The 16,321-nt window shown below is 36.7% G+C and overlaps 2 protein-coding genes across 2 annotated transcripts; one reads left to right on the top strand and one right to left on the bottom strand.

Moving 5' to 3' along the window:
- Window positions 1–635: 635 nt before the first annotated feature.
- LOC121734146 (U3 small nucleolar RNA-associated protein 15 homolog) lies at window positions 636–2,590 on the bottom strand. Its single transcript, XM_042124581.1, has 4 exons — window positions 2,381–2,590; window positions 2,208–2,306; window positions 1,932–2,114; window positions 636–1,864 (listed from the first exon to the last, which is right to left on the bottom strand). The coding sequence occupies exons 1-4, from the start codon at window positions 2,480–2,482 to the stop codon at window positions 662–664; spliced, it is 1,587 nt and encodes a 528-aa protein (XP_041980515.1). The 5' UTR covers window positions 2,483–2,590; the 3' UTR covers window positions 636–661.
- Window positions 2,591–4,297: 1,707 nt separating this feature from the next.
- On the top strand, window positions 4,298–5,664 carry LOC121734148 (mitochondrial inner membrane protein OXA1L). The gene has a single exon (XM_042124584.1). It carries the CDS (start codon window positions 4,408–4,410, stop codon window positions 5,599–5,601), a length of 1,194 nt encoding a protein of 397 aa, XP_041980518.1. The 5' UTR covers window positions 4,298–4,407; the 3' UTR covers window positions 5,602–5,664.
- The last annotated feature ends 10,657 nt before the right edge of the window (window positions 5,665–16,321 follow it).

The following is a 16,321-nucleotide window of genomic DNA, read 5'->3' as shown; positions in this document are numbered from 1 at the left end:
ATTTCTGTAAAGTTATACGGGAAAATGTAAAATGTTTATATCTTCATTGTATTTTTTTGTTATAAAAAGAAGAGGAAGAAGAAATAGTTTTTGTAGAAGTTTTATAAATATACTGTGGTTAACTTTTTTTTAAGTTCAGATAAGCATTAGAAATGAAAACTCTATGCCTGTATTTTATCTAAAATATAAATTCACTGTTTTCCTAAACTCATTAGTAGAATCTTGCACATGAAGCTTTGGTCATTAAATAGTCATAAATTATATTATGAATAGGTAAGTAATTTGTTTTTCTCTAATACCAAGCTCCAACTCCTAAGAGGGCAACTTGCTTAAAGTTAGATAAGTAGGTAAAGCAAATTTTCCCTTTTTAATATTTTATATTTAGGCGTGAGATAAATATTGATCTTTGCTAAATAATATTCTATTAAGTCATCATCATCAGCCTGTTGTAGTAGTTAGTAGTAAGTTAGTAACTGAGCATTCCTAAGCTTGGGCCCCCCCAACCTATGGCCCAACCATACCTAAGCTTCATACTATGGGGCTTTATTATACCAAAAGGAAACAACTTAAGTATATCAAAAATGAATTCAAATCTATGTATACAAAAATGCAATACCATTTGAAACACGGGTATGTTTATGTAATAATTTTATTTAAAAATTTAAACATCAATAATAATTTCTTTCTGGGCTTTTGTTGATGGAGCCATGTTGTCACTGAATTCTATAGTTTCCACATTTGAGCCGATTTGCGCACCGGCAAATAATAAACTCAATGCACCTTCCAACTCACTCACACTTATACAAACTTCAATTTCATCTTTTATTTCCTGCTGTAATGATGTGTATAAATATAGATTTTTCTCTGAGAATTGCTTGATTTGATTGTCAAAAACATCAACAAATACATTGGCTGTATCAATAATTGTCCTTGTGAATCTAGTCTCACCCAGATTCTTCTTTAAGAATTTGAGTAAAGAGCCGATATCTTTCTCTGTTAGACCATGTACTGCTAGATGTAGAACTTTCCTTCTTATCATTTCTTGTAACAGGGCTATCGTTTTTTCTGGATACTTTGTGGCTACATACGTTTTTAGAACCATAGACAATGCTTTAGTGAATTCCATTTTTCTAAGGTACTTTTCAAATTCTGCACTTTTAATTGTCTTTTTAGCAACAACCATATCTGCTGCTGCTACGTTTGTACCTAAAGTTGTTTCAACATGATCAGGGGCAAATTTGAACAATCCTTTCTTGCCTTGAGATTTAAAACTAGGTTGTTCTCTCTTCCTTATAGATATTACACCGTCGATCATACCAACCGCTAATATTTCATCATTCTGAGATATATCCATACTGAGCACTGCATTGGGAAAATCAATATTGTGTACCACTTTGAAAGTAGATATGTCGTAAATTTTCACATGCCTATCCAAAGAAGCAGACATGAGTCTACTATTATTGCTGGCGAGTCTCAAAGTTGTCACGGTTTTATGATGTTGGGATATATTCGCTAGAAGTTTTCCACCATTGAATATATCCCATACTTTGATTTCGGTGCCACCGGCACTAAGGAATATACCTCCTGAAGGCAAAAAGAGTGTAGATTCAACTGGACTTCCATGGTCTACTGTGAGGACTGTTTCATTTGACCTGCAGTCATACAATTTGACTGCATGGTCATATCCACCTGATAATATTATATCTGGAGATATAGGACTTGCAGTTCCAGTTCTTATGTAGTCGTTATGTTCAGCAAAACTAGCCACTTTAGCTTCGGTGGCTATATCCCACATACACACAGATTTGTCATCGGAGAAACTGACTACTTTCACTTGATCTTTTGTAAAACATACTCTATGTACCTGGAAATTAACAATTGTTAGAGTATTGATTTTAAACGCGATTCACAGAAATATTTGGTTTACTTACAGGTGCTGTATGGCCAGTAAAAACTCTCAATACATTTTTTGATTGTACATCAAACAATTTTACTGCTGCTTCTTCGCTACCAGCAACAATAAGTCTTCCATCATTTCTAAATGTCGCCCCATAAGCAGCCTCAACGAACTTAGATATATTTTTGGCAACAACTTTAGTTATAGGATCGTATACCTGAAAACACAAATAAAAACAGGAGGTAACTTATTGTTTTCTGGGTTGGTTAGTTAATCGGAAAGTGAAATAAAGTTTGAATAAGTGACAAACCTGAACTCTAACAGAGCTCGTAGCTGCAAAATAATATGGCTCGACTGGACTAAAATCGATGTAGTCTATAGCCCCAAATTCTTTTACCAGAACTGGTAACTGAAAAATAAAGTTTTGTTATATGATAATACGTCTTAATTCATGTCTTTTCGATCTTTTTCATCTTAACTTACCCCTAATTTCTTCCAATATACTACATCTTCTGTAACCACTGAAGCTGGCTTTTTATAAACTGCTTTATTTGTTTTCTTAAAAGGATATGATATATGAGCCATGTCGGTACTCAATTATTAACAAAACTGCTCAGAATTTGTACTTATTTGTGTAATATTAATAGAAATATAGCAATTAAAGCATTGTTGACAAATTCAATGTGCATGCATCACAAGGTTTTGACAGCTGACATTGACGTCTGGTGGTTATTAGTTGACGTACACATTTTTTTATCGTAGTGTCGCCTTGAAGCTTAAAACAAAGTCTGTTCCTAGAAATGAAGGAATCTATTATGATTTATGCCGCGACATTATACGCTTTTACCTTCTATCGTCATTCGTCACGAAGCCGTGCTATGACTTAAGATGAGTTATATAATAATATGACTTAAAACTTTTAATGAGACGATAACATTGGACGAGAGTCTAGACGTGTGAGTTGTGACGACGCAAGCTCTCACAAACAAGTCACAAAGCTCGGCTTTTAGCTAGTTTATTTTTGATTTATAGGTGATTACAAATAAAAATTAATCCTTAATTCCCTTGGTCACGACTCACGAGACACGACATTACGCATTTAAAAACGGCTGGAGCCGCTGGACCGATTTTGCTTTTTTGGTATAGAGATACTTTTTACATTTTGTCCCGGAAAAATGTACAGTTACCGTACAATATGCTTTTATGTTTTGCGCGTAAACTATTCAATCGATTTTGATGAATTTCGGTATGGAGATAATTTGAGTCTCGGGAAAGGATAAGGGATACTTTTTATCCCAAAAAATGTACGGTTCCTACTTCCCGTACAATAAACTTTTATGATTTTCGCCTATATTATTACTTTATATTGCAAAACAACATCTGCCGGGACAACAGTAATTAGTAAATAAATTACAAAGCCCTTTATTCTGCGTATTTACAATTTTTTTGTGGTTTAAGTTATTTTATATTAGATCTCTTAACACAGTGTGCCTCTCGGCATCGGCATAGGGCTCCCCCAACGACTTCCACTGTTTTCTGTCTTTTCTGTTAAAAATTGATAAACAAACCGTGTAAAGTACGCTTATGATATTGCCTATCAGATATATCAGCTATTCGGCAAAAATCTAAATAAAAAACAAAGTGCCAACTGCCAGACTCCCAATGCCCAGGCCCCAGGCCCCAGCTGTCAAACAGTGTTGCCAACTATGGGGATTTCCCATTAAATTTAGTGGGAAAAAGTAAATTTAGTGGGGTTTTTAGGGGGTAAAATATTTTGGGGATATTTTTGGGGATAAAAATTTTGAAGAATGGAATATTTTTTTAATAACAACCTTAAAGTGGCTCGGAACTTTTCCGCGAGCGACCGCGACAGACGAAAATTCAAACGAAATGCCACTTTATGACATAGGTCATAGGCTATCATTTTACTCAACCACTAGCTTTTATGCCGCCGCAGGCGGCAGCATGGGTCACCTAGCAAATGATGGTGTCATAAAGTAGCATTTTATTTGAATTTTTGCCGGTCGCGGTCGCTCGCGGGTCACGGCATAATATATCTGAAAGCCACCTTTAAGATGGAACTGCCGCACAAAGCACATGTCGCTATAGACTTTTGAGTCGTAACAGCTGACAGTAGGCTGACAGATTACTATATTTGTTGTCGTTGTTTGTAATGAAAAAAAAAGATTGAAGTATGTATTTAAAAACTGCTGGCCTGTTTGTTTGTTTGGCCTGTTGAAGGTGTATTTCAGCGTTTTGAGCGCTTAGTAGAACGTACTCCAAGAAATTTTAAATATTTTGATTTTCTGGGGAGTTTTGGTTGAAATTTAGTGGGTTTTGTAGTTGCTTTAGGGGGAAAACGTTTTGAATAGTTGGCATTTGGCAACACTGCTGTCAAAAGATTTTATGTCAAAATAATGTGTCAGACACCGAAATTTTAGAAATTGTTTTGCAATTTAATTTATGTTTTATAAGTACGGTACATAATAAAATTGATACTTTAAAGAAAAATGTTTAAACTAATTAACGGACGACATGGCCTGCGGAGTGGAGTTGTGAGAATGTTGATTGGAAAGAATGTTGAGGTTAGGAATACAAGACAAAACATTTTACTCTTTTCGGCTCCGGCATCAGTTCGCTTTGCTTCCACTGAAGCTGAAATCGGCAAGGCGACGATACTCGACAAAATACCGGAACCGCCTCCGCTTCCGGACACGAAAACACTTGCAGATCTGTCAGAAACAGTGCAGTCTTTAGCGGCTAATGGAGAACCTACATTCGCTAGCTTAGGACTCGGAGGATGGGGCCCTGTCGGTATAATACAGAACTGTTTCGAATACCTGCACGTGACGATGGACATACCTTGGTGGGGTACAATTCTTATCGGAACAGTAGTCGTAAGAGTGCTCATGTTCCCCTTAGTTGTTCTATCACAGAAAAACGCAGCTAATATGAACAACAATTTACCTGAAATGCAGATGCTTCAGATGAAAATGACACAAGCCAGACAAACTGGAAACCAGTTGGAATCAGCCCGTTACGCACAGGAGATGATGTTTTTCATGAAGGAAAAGGGATTGAATCCTTTGAAAAACATGATTGTGCCTTTGGCTCAGGCACCCCTGTTCATCTCTTTCTTCATAGGATTAAGAGGCATGGCAAATTGTCCAGTCGAGAGTATGGCAACTGGAGGACTATGGTGGTTTACCGACCTGACAGTTCCTGACCAGTACTTCTTGTTACCCATCCTAACTAGTATTACAATGTGGGCTACGATTGAACTAGGAGTTGATAGTGGACGTCTGAACGCAGGAAATATGCAGATGATGAGATACTTCTTACGGGCAATTCCCCTAATCATGTTACCATTCACAATCAACTTCCCAGGAGCCATCCTTGTGTACTGGTGCTCAACAAACTTCATATCATTGTGCCAGGTCGGAGTTCTAAAGATACCTGCGGTGAGAGATGCACTGAAAATTCCAAAGCTGGTAACTCACAATCCGGAGAATTTACCAATGAAAAAGAAGGGATTTGTAGAAGGAGCAAAGGAGTCATGGACTAACATGAAGTTGTCAAGAGATTTAGCGGACAGACAAAGGATAGATGAAATGATATTCACAAAAGCGGGCAAGGGACCCATACAGAAGACGTTCAAATATGATCCAACAAAACTGAGAAACATAGAAGCAAAATCAAAATAGTTTATGATAGTTAAGGCTTAGTTTAGTAATTGTTAATTATGTAATAAAATTGTGAATATTTAATTTGGTATTATTTTATTTCATACTGGAACATACACATAGCAAGACCTTATTGCGGATTCCAGGAAACACTATTGTATTCTATTGTTGTCGCGATCACCGGTGCTTTTATGGGGCTTGAAGAATTAATATTATTATTATAATGTAGAACTATATTCCATAGATAAGAATCTTAACAAAATTATGCAAAATTGCACCCAGTAATAACTTTTATTTATACCTTTTTTCTCTAAATGTAAATTGCAGTTATAATCTAAGTATAATGTGATTATTGTTAGGTTTTATGTATCCTGGATGGTTTAGGCATTGATGTAGTAAAAAAGTTATGTAACAGTAAATAAATTTGTCGTAAGAGATATAAAACACGAACTTATTTTTTTGTGACTAAAAACCCGGAAGGTAATTATTATTAAAGTGGGCTGGAACCTTAGAGTATACATTAGCAAGCTATAGAGCGCGCGCATCGCTCGTTCCCCGTTGTGCCGATCGTAAGCAGAAGTTCTATAGATACTCAAACGTATAACGCAAGTCTAGTGATGTTCCATGCGCCATCGTTTGACGCTTATAGGAAAATATGTTCACACTCGTGCTTACAGTAACGTATAACGCAAGTCTAGTGATGTTCCATGCGCCATCGTTTGACGCTTATAGGAAAATATGTTCACACTCGTGCTTACAGTTCATACCTTGTTAGAAGCACTCTATAGCTTGCTATAATGTATACTCTATGGCTGGAACCATCAACGAACCAACATAGTTCTCTTTATAAAATACAGATGGCGTTGTACAATAAATTACTAAAAACTGAAAAGCAATTAATTAATTTTAACCCTTTTTTTTTCACGCAGAGAAATGCATTAACGCATTCGACGCAGGGGATGGGGACTCCCGCTGCGGATATGTGGGGCTCATCGCGGCGAAGATGGTATGTGCCGCGACCCTACCCACTAAAACTCTGCGACGCCCCTCTCGCCACCCAAGAGGAAGCCACGGGCACGACACACCCACCGCAACTCCGTCAGTGGCCGTCCAACCTTTGTCAGACCACACTCATTTTCGGGGCGCTTCTCGCCCCGCAGGCCGACAGAGGCCCCACTTGGGGCTTGCTTGGACCCGACTACCGACCCCTCTCTGGTGTCACGATGCACGGAGCGTTTTGTGCATCGTGACCCACTCTGGGACTCGAATTTGATGACGGCGTCCCCACGCCGCCACCACGACTAATTTAACCCTAGCCGATATGCTCGCTAAGATTCACGAAAGTCGGTCAGAGGAGTTCAACCACGCACCCGCCACCCCATGACACGAGAATTTTATATACTTAATATTATAAGTACTAGCTGTCGCGGCAAATGTTGTTTTGCCATATAAAATCTGACAAAAAAGTTGTGAATAGCCTATTAGGTAGGCACTTTATCAGAAAGTGGTGAAACAGGCCCTAAGTATGATAAATAAAACATAAAACAATAATCACATTGTATTCCGTCGAAGCGACTGTTTGCCAGGGCCCAGGAATAAAAATGAGGGAAATAATTTCCTTTGAAATAAAGCGTTCGCAAAAGACGAGGATGTAACAATATCGGAAGTACCATCGTTAATGTGTTTAGAGATGACTGTATTTGAATTATAAAATGTATCCATGTCGCGATATATGTTTAGAAGAGAATTCTTGTAATTAAATTGTAGTATTTCTTCAATTAACTCACTTTTATTACTTTTTATGATTTTACAAAAGTCAAAACTTTAAATACATAATATATGTCATGACTGCGAAATATACATTAGACCGTACAGTTCGACAAGGCTTTATATGAACGTGGCGAGAAAAGGAACTAAATGCTTCTATGATACCAAAACGTCATTTTTGACATGTGTTTGATAGTTCTCCTTTACCAGCAGCGCTCCCGTCAATGTCACCCACGTTCATATTATAAAGCCTTGTCGAGCTGCATGCCTGTATGCACCATAAAGTTAATATACCTAGCGGCATAGTACCTACCTAGAGCAACAATCTCGAGCTGTCAAACGAAACCGAAATTGATTTACATCTGTGTGTAAAAAATTGTTCACGTATACACTTACACAAGCATCTTTCTAAGAGATTAAATTGTCAACGTGCCGATAAGTGCCGACTGGACGTCAAACAGATGAGAAAAATTGGTTCTGCTGTTATGTATCACATTTCTCTTTTTACCACGCAGTGTTACTGATAGTGACATCTCTCTTGCTCAGGCCTTTGTTTCTCTATTCCGCTAGGTATATTAACTTTATGGTATGCACTGAGAGCACTGACCTCCATTATACAAATGGAGGTCACAATTTGGTCTTTCAGCGCTGCTATTTTCACAGCGGACACTATCATACATAGGGGACAATACACCCTAAAGTCACTATTAGTTTTCTTAACTCATTTGACTCTCAATCATTCATTGACGCTATCCTTATTTCCGAATCTTGGTTCAAACCCTGTCTACCTTCCACTTCTTACTCTTTACCCGGTTACCATCTCATTAGAAATGACCGTATAGGTAGACCAGGTGGTGGGGTTGCAATCTACCTTAAATCTAATATTAAATATAAAATTTTGAGATCATCAGCACAACCTCCTTCAGCCGATGATACTGAACACCTTATTTTAGAAATAGCAAATGGCGTGTCTAAAATATTGCTTGGGGTATTCTACAGTCCTAATCTCTCCGTCAATTATTTTACTGCCTTCGAAAAATTGCTCGATGAATTTATTCCTTCTTATGAGCACATTATTTTGATGGGAGATTTTAACACTTGTCTCCTAAAAGACGATTATCGTTCTAAAAAACTTATCTCTATCATTAACTCATTTAATCTAAATACTCTTCCTCTGCAAGCCACGCATCACTATCCTCATTCCACACCATCACTTCTTGATCTTATGTTTGTTTCTTCACTTCACCTTGTAGACTCTTACGGCCAATGTCCAGCGCAAGGATTTTCTTACCATGACTGCATATTCCTCTCATACAAATTTCGTCTAGCTAAAACCAAGCCCAAAGTTGTCTTGCATCGGTCCTTTAAAAATATCGACATAGACAGTCTCCGCGAGGATGCTGAAAATGTGGACTGGGAAGAGATAACCAATGCTGATTCGATTGACGAAAAAACTTTTATATTTGAGAGTAGAATCATCGAACTCTTTGATAAACATGCACCGTTACGCCCTGTTAAAATAAAGCACCTTCCAGCGCCATGGCTAACAGACGATATTAAATCCTTAATAAATAAAAAAAATCGTGCAAAAGCTAAATTACGCCAAACACATTCTGATGTCGACAAATTAGCCTATAATAAACTCCGCAATCGCTGCAACACAATGTGCAGAGATGCGCAAAAACGTCACATTCAATCGTGTGTCGAAAATGGTGACCAAGCTAAAGTATGGAGGTTTTTAAAGTCACTTGGAGTTGGCAAAGATCCTAAAACCTCAATTTCGTCCAGCATTGATTTAGATCTCTTAAATAGTCATTTTGCTAACCCCGCACATGTCTACGATACTCACAAAAAAGCTCACACAAGTCATACTATATCTAACTTACCTATACCAGATTACCCCCCATTTTCATTTAAGGATTTATCTATCAGTGATGTTAAAAAGGCTGTTCTGTCAATTTCATCTAAGGCTGTGGGTAGTGACAACATTGGGCGTAACATGATAGTTCCATTGCTTGACACATTATCACCAGTCCTCGTCCATATCCTTAATTTTTCCCTCAAAACCTCTGCTTTTCCTAGCTCTTGGAAAGATTCTTATATAATTCCTCTGCCCAAGAAATCTAGTCCCCTATCTTTCTCTGATTACCGCCCAATTTCAATACTTCCTTTCCTCTCGAAAATCCTTGAACGTTTAGTACAGCAACAACTATGCTCTTTCCTTAATTTAAATAATATATTAAATCCTCTGCAATCAGGTTTTCGCCCCGGCCATAGTACTTCTACAGCCTTAGTTAAAATTACTGATGACATTCGTCATGGCATGGATAACCAAAATCTAACTATTCTCATCCTTTTGGACTTTAGCAATGCTTTCAATACAGTAGACCATGACATTTTATTACTCCTTCTTAGATCGCTCAATCTATCTCCTGAGGCCGTCAACTGGTTCCGCAGCTTCCTACAAGGACGCCGGCAGCGTGTTAAAATTGACAATAAAATTTCCTCATGGTGTGATGTATTTGCAGGCGTGCCCCAAGGTAGCGTGTTATCTCCTCTTCTATTTTCCATTTTCATAAACTCTGTTTCACAAATAATTTCTTCTTTCTACCATATGTATGCAGACGACTTACAAATCTATAGACAGGCCTTACTTTCCTCACTTTCTAACGTGATTGCTCAACTTAATACTGACTTGTCAGAAATACTAAAGTGGAGCAATTATTACGGTCTTAATCTCAACCCGAAAAAAACCCAGTGCATCATCATTGGTAGCAGGCAGCTGATTGCTAAAGTCGACTGGGCTAACTTACCAGAAATAATTCTTGACGGGGCTATCATCCCCTATAGCTCCTCCGTTCGCAACCTCGGTATATACTTTGACCGCAGTCTTTCATGGAACACCCAAACTCAAGAACTCCGCAAGAAGCTCCTCGCTGCCACTGCTTCTCTCAGACGCCTCAGTTACTTCCTTCCTGTATCAACCAAAATCTCATTAGTTCACGCTCTACTCTTTCCCATCCTAGATTACGCAGATGTCTGCTACAGTGATCTAAATGATCAACTTCTTTCTTCCCTTGAACGCCTGCAAAATCTTTGCATCCGATTCATCTTTGGTCTGAGAAAATACGATCACATATCTAACTACCGGACAGAGCTAAAGTGGCTACCTGTTAAGTTGCGTCGGAATACACATATTCTTCATCTTCTTTTTAATATTCTATTTAATCCCAAAACTCCTGCTTACCTCAAACAAAACTTTACCTTTCTTGGACACAAGCATCCTACACTTCGCTCAGCCAATAAATTAACTCTTGCCTTCCCTTCCCACAACACTAACTTCTATGACTCTTCCTTCACCGTCTCTGCTATTCGTCTGTGGAATTCTTTACCCGAAAGCATACATAAGTCCAAATCTATTGATAATTTTAAAAAAAGACTCAAACAATATTACTTAGATTTAGCTGCAAACTCTTAAACCCTTACGATTTATCCTCTTCTTCGATTCATATTATTATATTACTTATATGTATTTATTTTATTCGGTATAAAGTATCTATTATATTTATTTGTGTATTATATTTATTTATTTATATACTAATAGTATCTTATCTTATTTTTATTTTAAATATTTTTAGTTATATTTTATGGTTGCCTGGTAGAGACTGCTTCCAGCAGTAAGGCCGCCAATTCAAACTATTTCTGTTTTTGTAACGTGTGTAAATTGATCTGTTTTGTTTGTTTGAATAAAGAGTTTTTTATTTATTTATTTATTTATTTATTTATTAGTTTTGTTACACGATGTAGGTATACGTGCGAACTGAATAAAGTAAAGTATAGGTCTACCAGGATCTGATGGCAAAAAGTGAGAAAATAAATTGACTCTAGCAATACCGGGGTAATCGGAATAAAACATTTTGATCCTTTTTTCTTATAGCGGCTGATTCTGTGTGTTAAACATGCAAATATAAAAATTTATCCAATGATCAAGGATATTTTTTGAAAATCTGCTGTCAAAAATTGCCATCAGATCCTGGTAGACCTATAGTTATTTTAGGTACCTGTAGTATCGGGAAATGACAAAGGACAGTTTTTATTACGGAAAAATGTACTTTTGCTACCGCAATATCGAATTACTGTGCAAGCGAAATCCAAAATCTAGTAAATTTTAAGCGTAGTACTTTTAGATTTTTTTGTTTTAACCTCGTACTGCGTATAATATAACCACGTGTAAAATGCTAATTTTACACGATGTATTGTGCAGCATTTTAATATTCAACAAATAATAAATATTCATATTACAGGGGTAGGTTGCAGGGAAATTGGGAGGTTTTTCACACGCGCCGTTGGACTTTCATCATTGGCCGAAACTATCATTCAAAAATATGGGCGCACCGATCTGTAATGTCGAATTGTTCTATGTGTACTACGCGTTTTGTACAGTCAACTGCGAGAAAACTGTTGTTTTGGCCTGTACGTAAAGTGACATCATAGACGGTTGGATTTAGTTAGTTTAGATTTAGTAGACCTAACTACTCAAAACTTTTTGGCAACGTTCGTTAGGACTTAGGAGTGCTTATTATTCATGAAAAATTAAAATTCCGGAAATCTACCGTTGCTTACTGGTCATAATAATATTATGTAGTGGAATAAAACTCCTTGCATGCAGTGCCGTAAATAGCCTTTTTTGCGCCCTGTGCGAGCTTCTATATAACTGTCCTTTCTTTTCGGACTTCCAAAAAGGAGGAGGTTATATGTTTGGCTGTGGATATTTTTTTACTACAGAGCAATTCGAAAAATAAGGATCTGTCTGGTCTCGCCACTCTTGCGCCCCCCAGAGTCTACGCCCTGTGCCTGGGCCCTGGGCCCTGGGCACCGGTGGCACCGCCCTATTTACGGCAGTGCTTGCATGGGTGCAATTTTCAAATGGCTGTGTCTTTTTTAATGAGCAATGATACCTACTACTTACTTAGCTAAAAGCCGAGATTTGTGAGGGCTCTCGTCGTCACAGACTGACTAACACATCTACATAATATAAATAAAAGCACAAATCAATATGCGTGATAGTTTTTCCGTAAAGTGTATTATAAAATGTAAACATTGTGGGATATACTAGGGCTCGCTTCGCTCGCCCTGATAATTCTAGACTCCTAGAGGTATGTTGTAGAATATCTATAGTCCGTCAAGAAAGTGAAAAAATTAAAAAGTGGCAACATCGTAGTGTCATCCCTTTTTTCTTAGATTAATTTGAAAGGGATGACACTACGATGTTGCCACTTTTTAATTTCTTCACTTTCTTGACAGACTATAAGAGTAAGGGCCAGGACACAACACTACGTTGCGGCGTCGCAACGTAAAAATCTACATTGCTGTGCAACGATTGTTTATATGCGATACGACACCGCAACCACAGAATACATAATATTAGTACACGTATCGCAAAGCAGCGATTGAGCCTGGGCGGCCTGGCCCTAATAGCGAGGCCATGTTTCATTGAGTTGCGGTTTGTCCAGTCAAGGCGTGTTTCCACTTTCCTCTATGAAAGCCGGAGTCGCACTATGTCTACACACGACGCAACCACGTCTCAGCGACAACTTCCACATCAACATTTTGGGGTAACCACAACGCAACCGCAAGAAGACGCAGCGACTCTATTCACAACAGCTTGACCACATTTTGTCGCGACGGTGTGGTGTGGTTGTGGTACGTGTGGAACAGCCCTAAGATACAGTGGGTAATGTTAAGGCTTATTAATGTCATCGCTGAGATCCCTGCAGAGTTCGTATTGTAAGAACTCGATTACATGAAGTCTAGACAGATTTAAAATTGGTTTTTTTCATCTAGATTCTAGGTAAAGCCTAGAGTGTAATGATGTACCTAATGATGTAAACGTATAACGTTATGTCTGAATTTTGTACCTTTCTGAATTATTATAATCCAAACGAGTCCATTCTATACAGACGTAAAATATAGTCTGTAAAACAATAAGATTCAATGTATCAATAAATTGAATCTTGTTGTTGTCAGATAGAATGAAGGACGTACAGACAGCAAAGCCTTATCGTTTTAGAGCTTGTTTCACCACTTACTGATAAGTGCCGGATAGCCTGTCCACAATTTATTTGAAGATAGAATACTCTATACAGATAAGTTGTGAATAGCCTATCCGGCACTTATCTGACAGATAGAGTAAGGAGTAGACTTATCGGTAAGTGGTGAAACAGGCCCTTAATCTTGGTAGTTACCAACAATTTATGCTTAAATATTTAAATAATAATTATATGTTGCTTTTTCTCTCATTTATCTTAACATCTCAAGTAAAATCGAGCACCAGTTTTCGGCGGCGACTGTCAATTACGTCGGGCGGATTGGCGGCAATTTGCGCGGTAATTAAATTCGGATATGGTAATATTCCGGTAATTACCAGCCGGGCACAAAGGTTTTTTGGCCGTGCTTATTACGTGCGGTATGCGGCTCAATCTGGGAGGAGGCACGGCCAGAAAAGTCTGTGTGCCAGGATTATTGAACTTCAAAGCATATTGTGTCTAAAACAGGATCAAAGTACTTACTATAAATGCACCCGCGGTTTTGATAAAGTCATCATCAGTCATCACACCTGATGATGTTTTTATCGAAACCGTCGTGTGAAACATAATTGTAATTAAATAAATTAATAAAAGTGGAATAAGTGCATGAAAAGTGTATATTTTTTACTGTAATTTTAGTTTTGACATATTCGTGGAATTCGGAAGGAAGTCAATGTTGTGTAGTAAACTCTAGTAGTACAATTATTAAGTAATATAATAATATCGACTTTAAACTACCTATATTTACTTTTATATCTAGAAAGGAATCTGCAATGTTGTAGTCTGTAATCTGTATAATTAAAATCTGTTACACCAAGAGGTATGTCGTTATTTTAGGTCAGTCTTTCATAATTTATTGTCTCCGGAATCGCAATGTTTTAATTTTCCTCCATGAATTCGTAAATCATAAAATAGTTTTGCTCCTGTTTGCGAGAACAATTCATAATTCTTTGCGTGCCTCGGGTTGAAGTAGTGTAAAATAGAGTTTAAACTTGTATGTAAAAATCTAAAAATATTTTTGGCATCACGTATCTTCTATAAAATGGATTTTTAACCGCGGCGTGCTTTTGTGGGTCAGTTATATACGTAGTTATTTGCGTTTAGGGGTAACTTTGATGATGCCATGATACTATTGCTACTATTATACGACCGGTGAAAATGCTTTGAATTTTCAGCGGACTTTAAATTGGTTTTAATATTTAAAAAAAAATTAAGTTATAGTTAACTCTTACGGCCGCACTCAAAGATATTTAATGATAATTAAACTTGAATTTAATGAAGAATTTGAAAGATAATATAAGGGGCTTAGGTATGTTAAAATCTTTAATTAATTACAGTGTTCCTTTCAGTGCGGCAGTAAAAATATAAGACCTATGTTTGTGACTGATTATATCCTTAAGGGCTAGACTTCCGTTCCGACTAGATAATGTTGATAATGTTTTCTAATGTGGACCGCATTCTAGTCCAAATTATGACAATTTATTTTCAAAAGTTTTATTAAAGACAACGTCTGTCGTGTCTGTTAGTTTACAAGTAAGGAAAGACTTGTTGGAGAACTACAACATATTATGTAGGTATATTTATATTTATAGTTAAACTACATACAAACAGGTACGAAAGGGTTAACCTTGACAGCTAAAAGGGAGCATCCACAATAGAAATATTAATTTCAACTTTACAATTCTGCGTAACAGATTTATTTATGTACAGTTTAATCTATTCATCTATACATAAAATAAAATTGGAGTGTCTGTTTGTAATATTGAAAGAACCGTTTTTTACTAGATGCATATCTAATATCTATATATATAAAACTCAAAGGTGACTGACTGATTGACATAGTGATCTATCAACGCACAGCCCAAACCACTGGACGGATCGGGCTGAAATTTGGCATGCAGGTAGATGTTATGACGTAGGCATCCGTTAAGAAAGGATTTTGATAAATTCCAACCCCAAGGGGTTCAAATAGGGGATGAAAGTTTGTATATCGACGGTCCCTACGTATAAAGCGACATGTCAAAAGTAGTGGTTTTCAGGACAGCGTTTTTAAGATTCAAACTGTTACTGTAGATTACCATAAAACATAAACACAATTATTTTTATTGATCTGTAAAGCTTAATGTAGGCTGTTTGTCATTATATAACACAATTTTAAATATTTACAATATTTTTGCCAAAATTGCAAGGTGACCGTTTTTACGGTAACAATTCAAGACTGCCCATAACGGTTAAGTCGTCATGTCCGTTTTTACTTTGGAAGAATTAAAATATTATATTAGGTCCTAAATTCATGAAGCACTATATAAAATGGTTCGTATTGTCATAATTTATAAGTTTATCATGTATAATAATATAAATTCTGCCTCTTCAGTAAGAAAAACTAAAAAACACAGACATATCTTTTTATACGCTGCTAGTTTAAGAAGTTTTTTCTATGTTATAATGAACGAATAAAAGGACATGTCATCAATGGTCTACTATAGGTCCATAATGAAAAATTCTAATAAAATGTGAATAATTGATAAGTTAAACTGTTTAATTTTCAAAAGTCTACAAATTTAAGTATAAATATATTAACTAATTCTGTTTTCACTAAACAAAAGCATCATAATGTTGAAGATGAAGATGATGAGAATGATGAACTGATTTTATTTACAAAATGCATCGGTGCTATGATTTAGATTTTTTTATATAATATTTTTGCAAATTTGTCAATGATACCTACTGTAAAAAAAAAATTAACATATTTACATCTTGAAGATAACAAATGCCCAGATCATTTGCCTTTTTCTTCTTCTTGGTCTTTTCGTATACTTGAGCAAGGTCAATACCTTTTCCAATTTTGAGACTTAGGTGACTAATATTGACGACCTCAGACTTTTATT

Source organism: Aricia agestis, chromosome 15 (genome assembly GCF_905147365.1).
Source record: "Aricia agestis chromosome 15, ilAriAges1.1, whole genome shotgun sequence".
Classification (NCBI taxonomy): domain Eukaryota; kingdom Metazoa; phylum Arthropoda; class Insecta; order Lepidoptera; family Lycaenidae; genus Aricia; species Aricia agestis.
The sequence above is the reverse complement of the archived record's forward strand: the minus strand, read 5'-3'. Positions and strand labels throughout refer to the sequence as shown.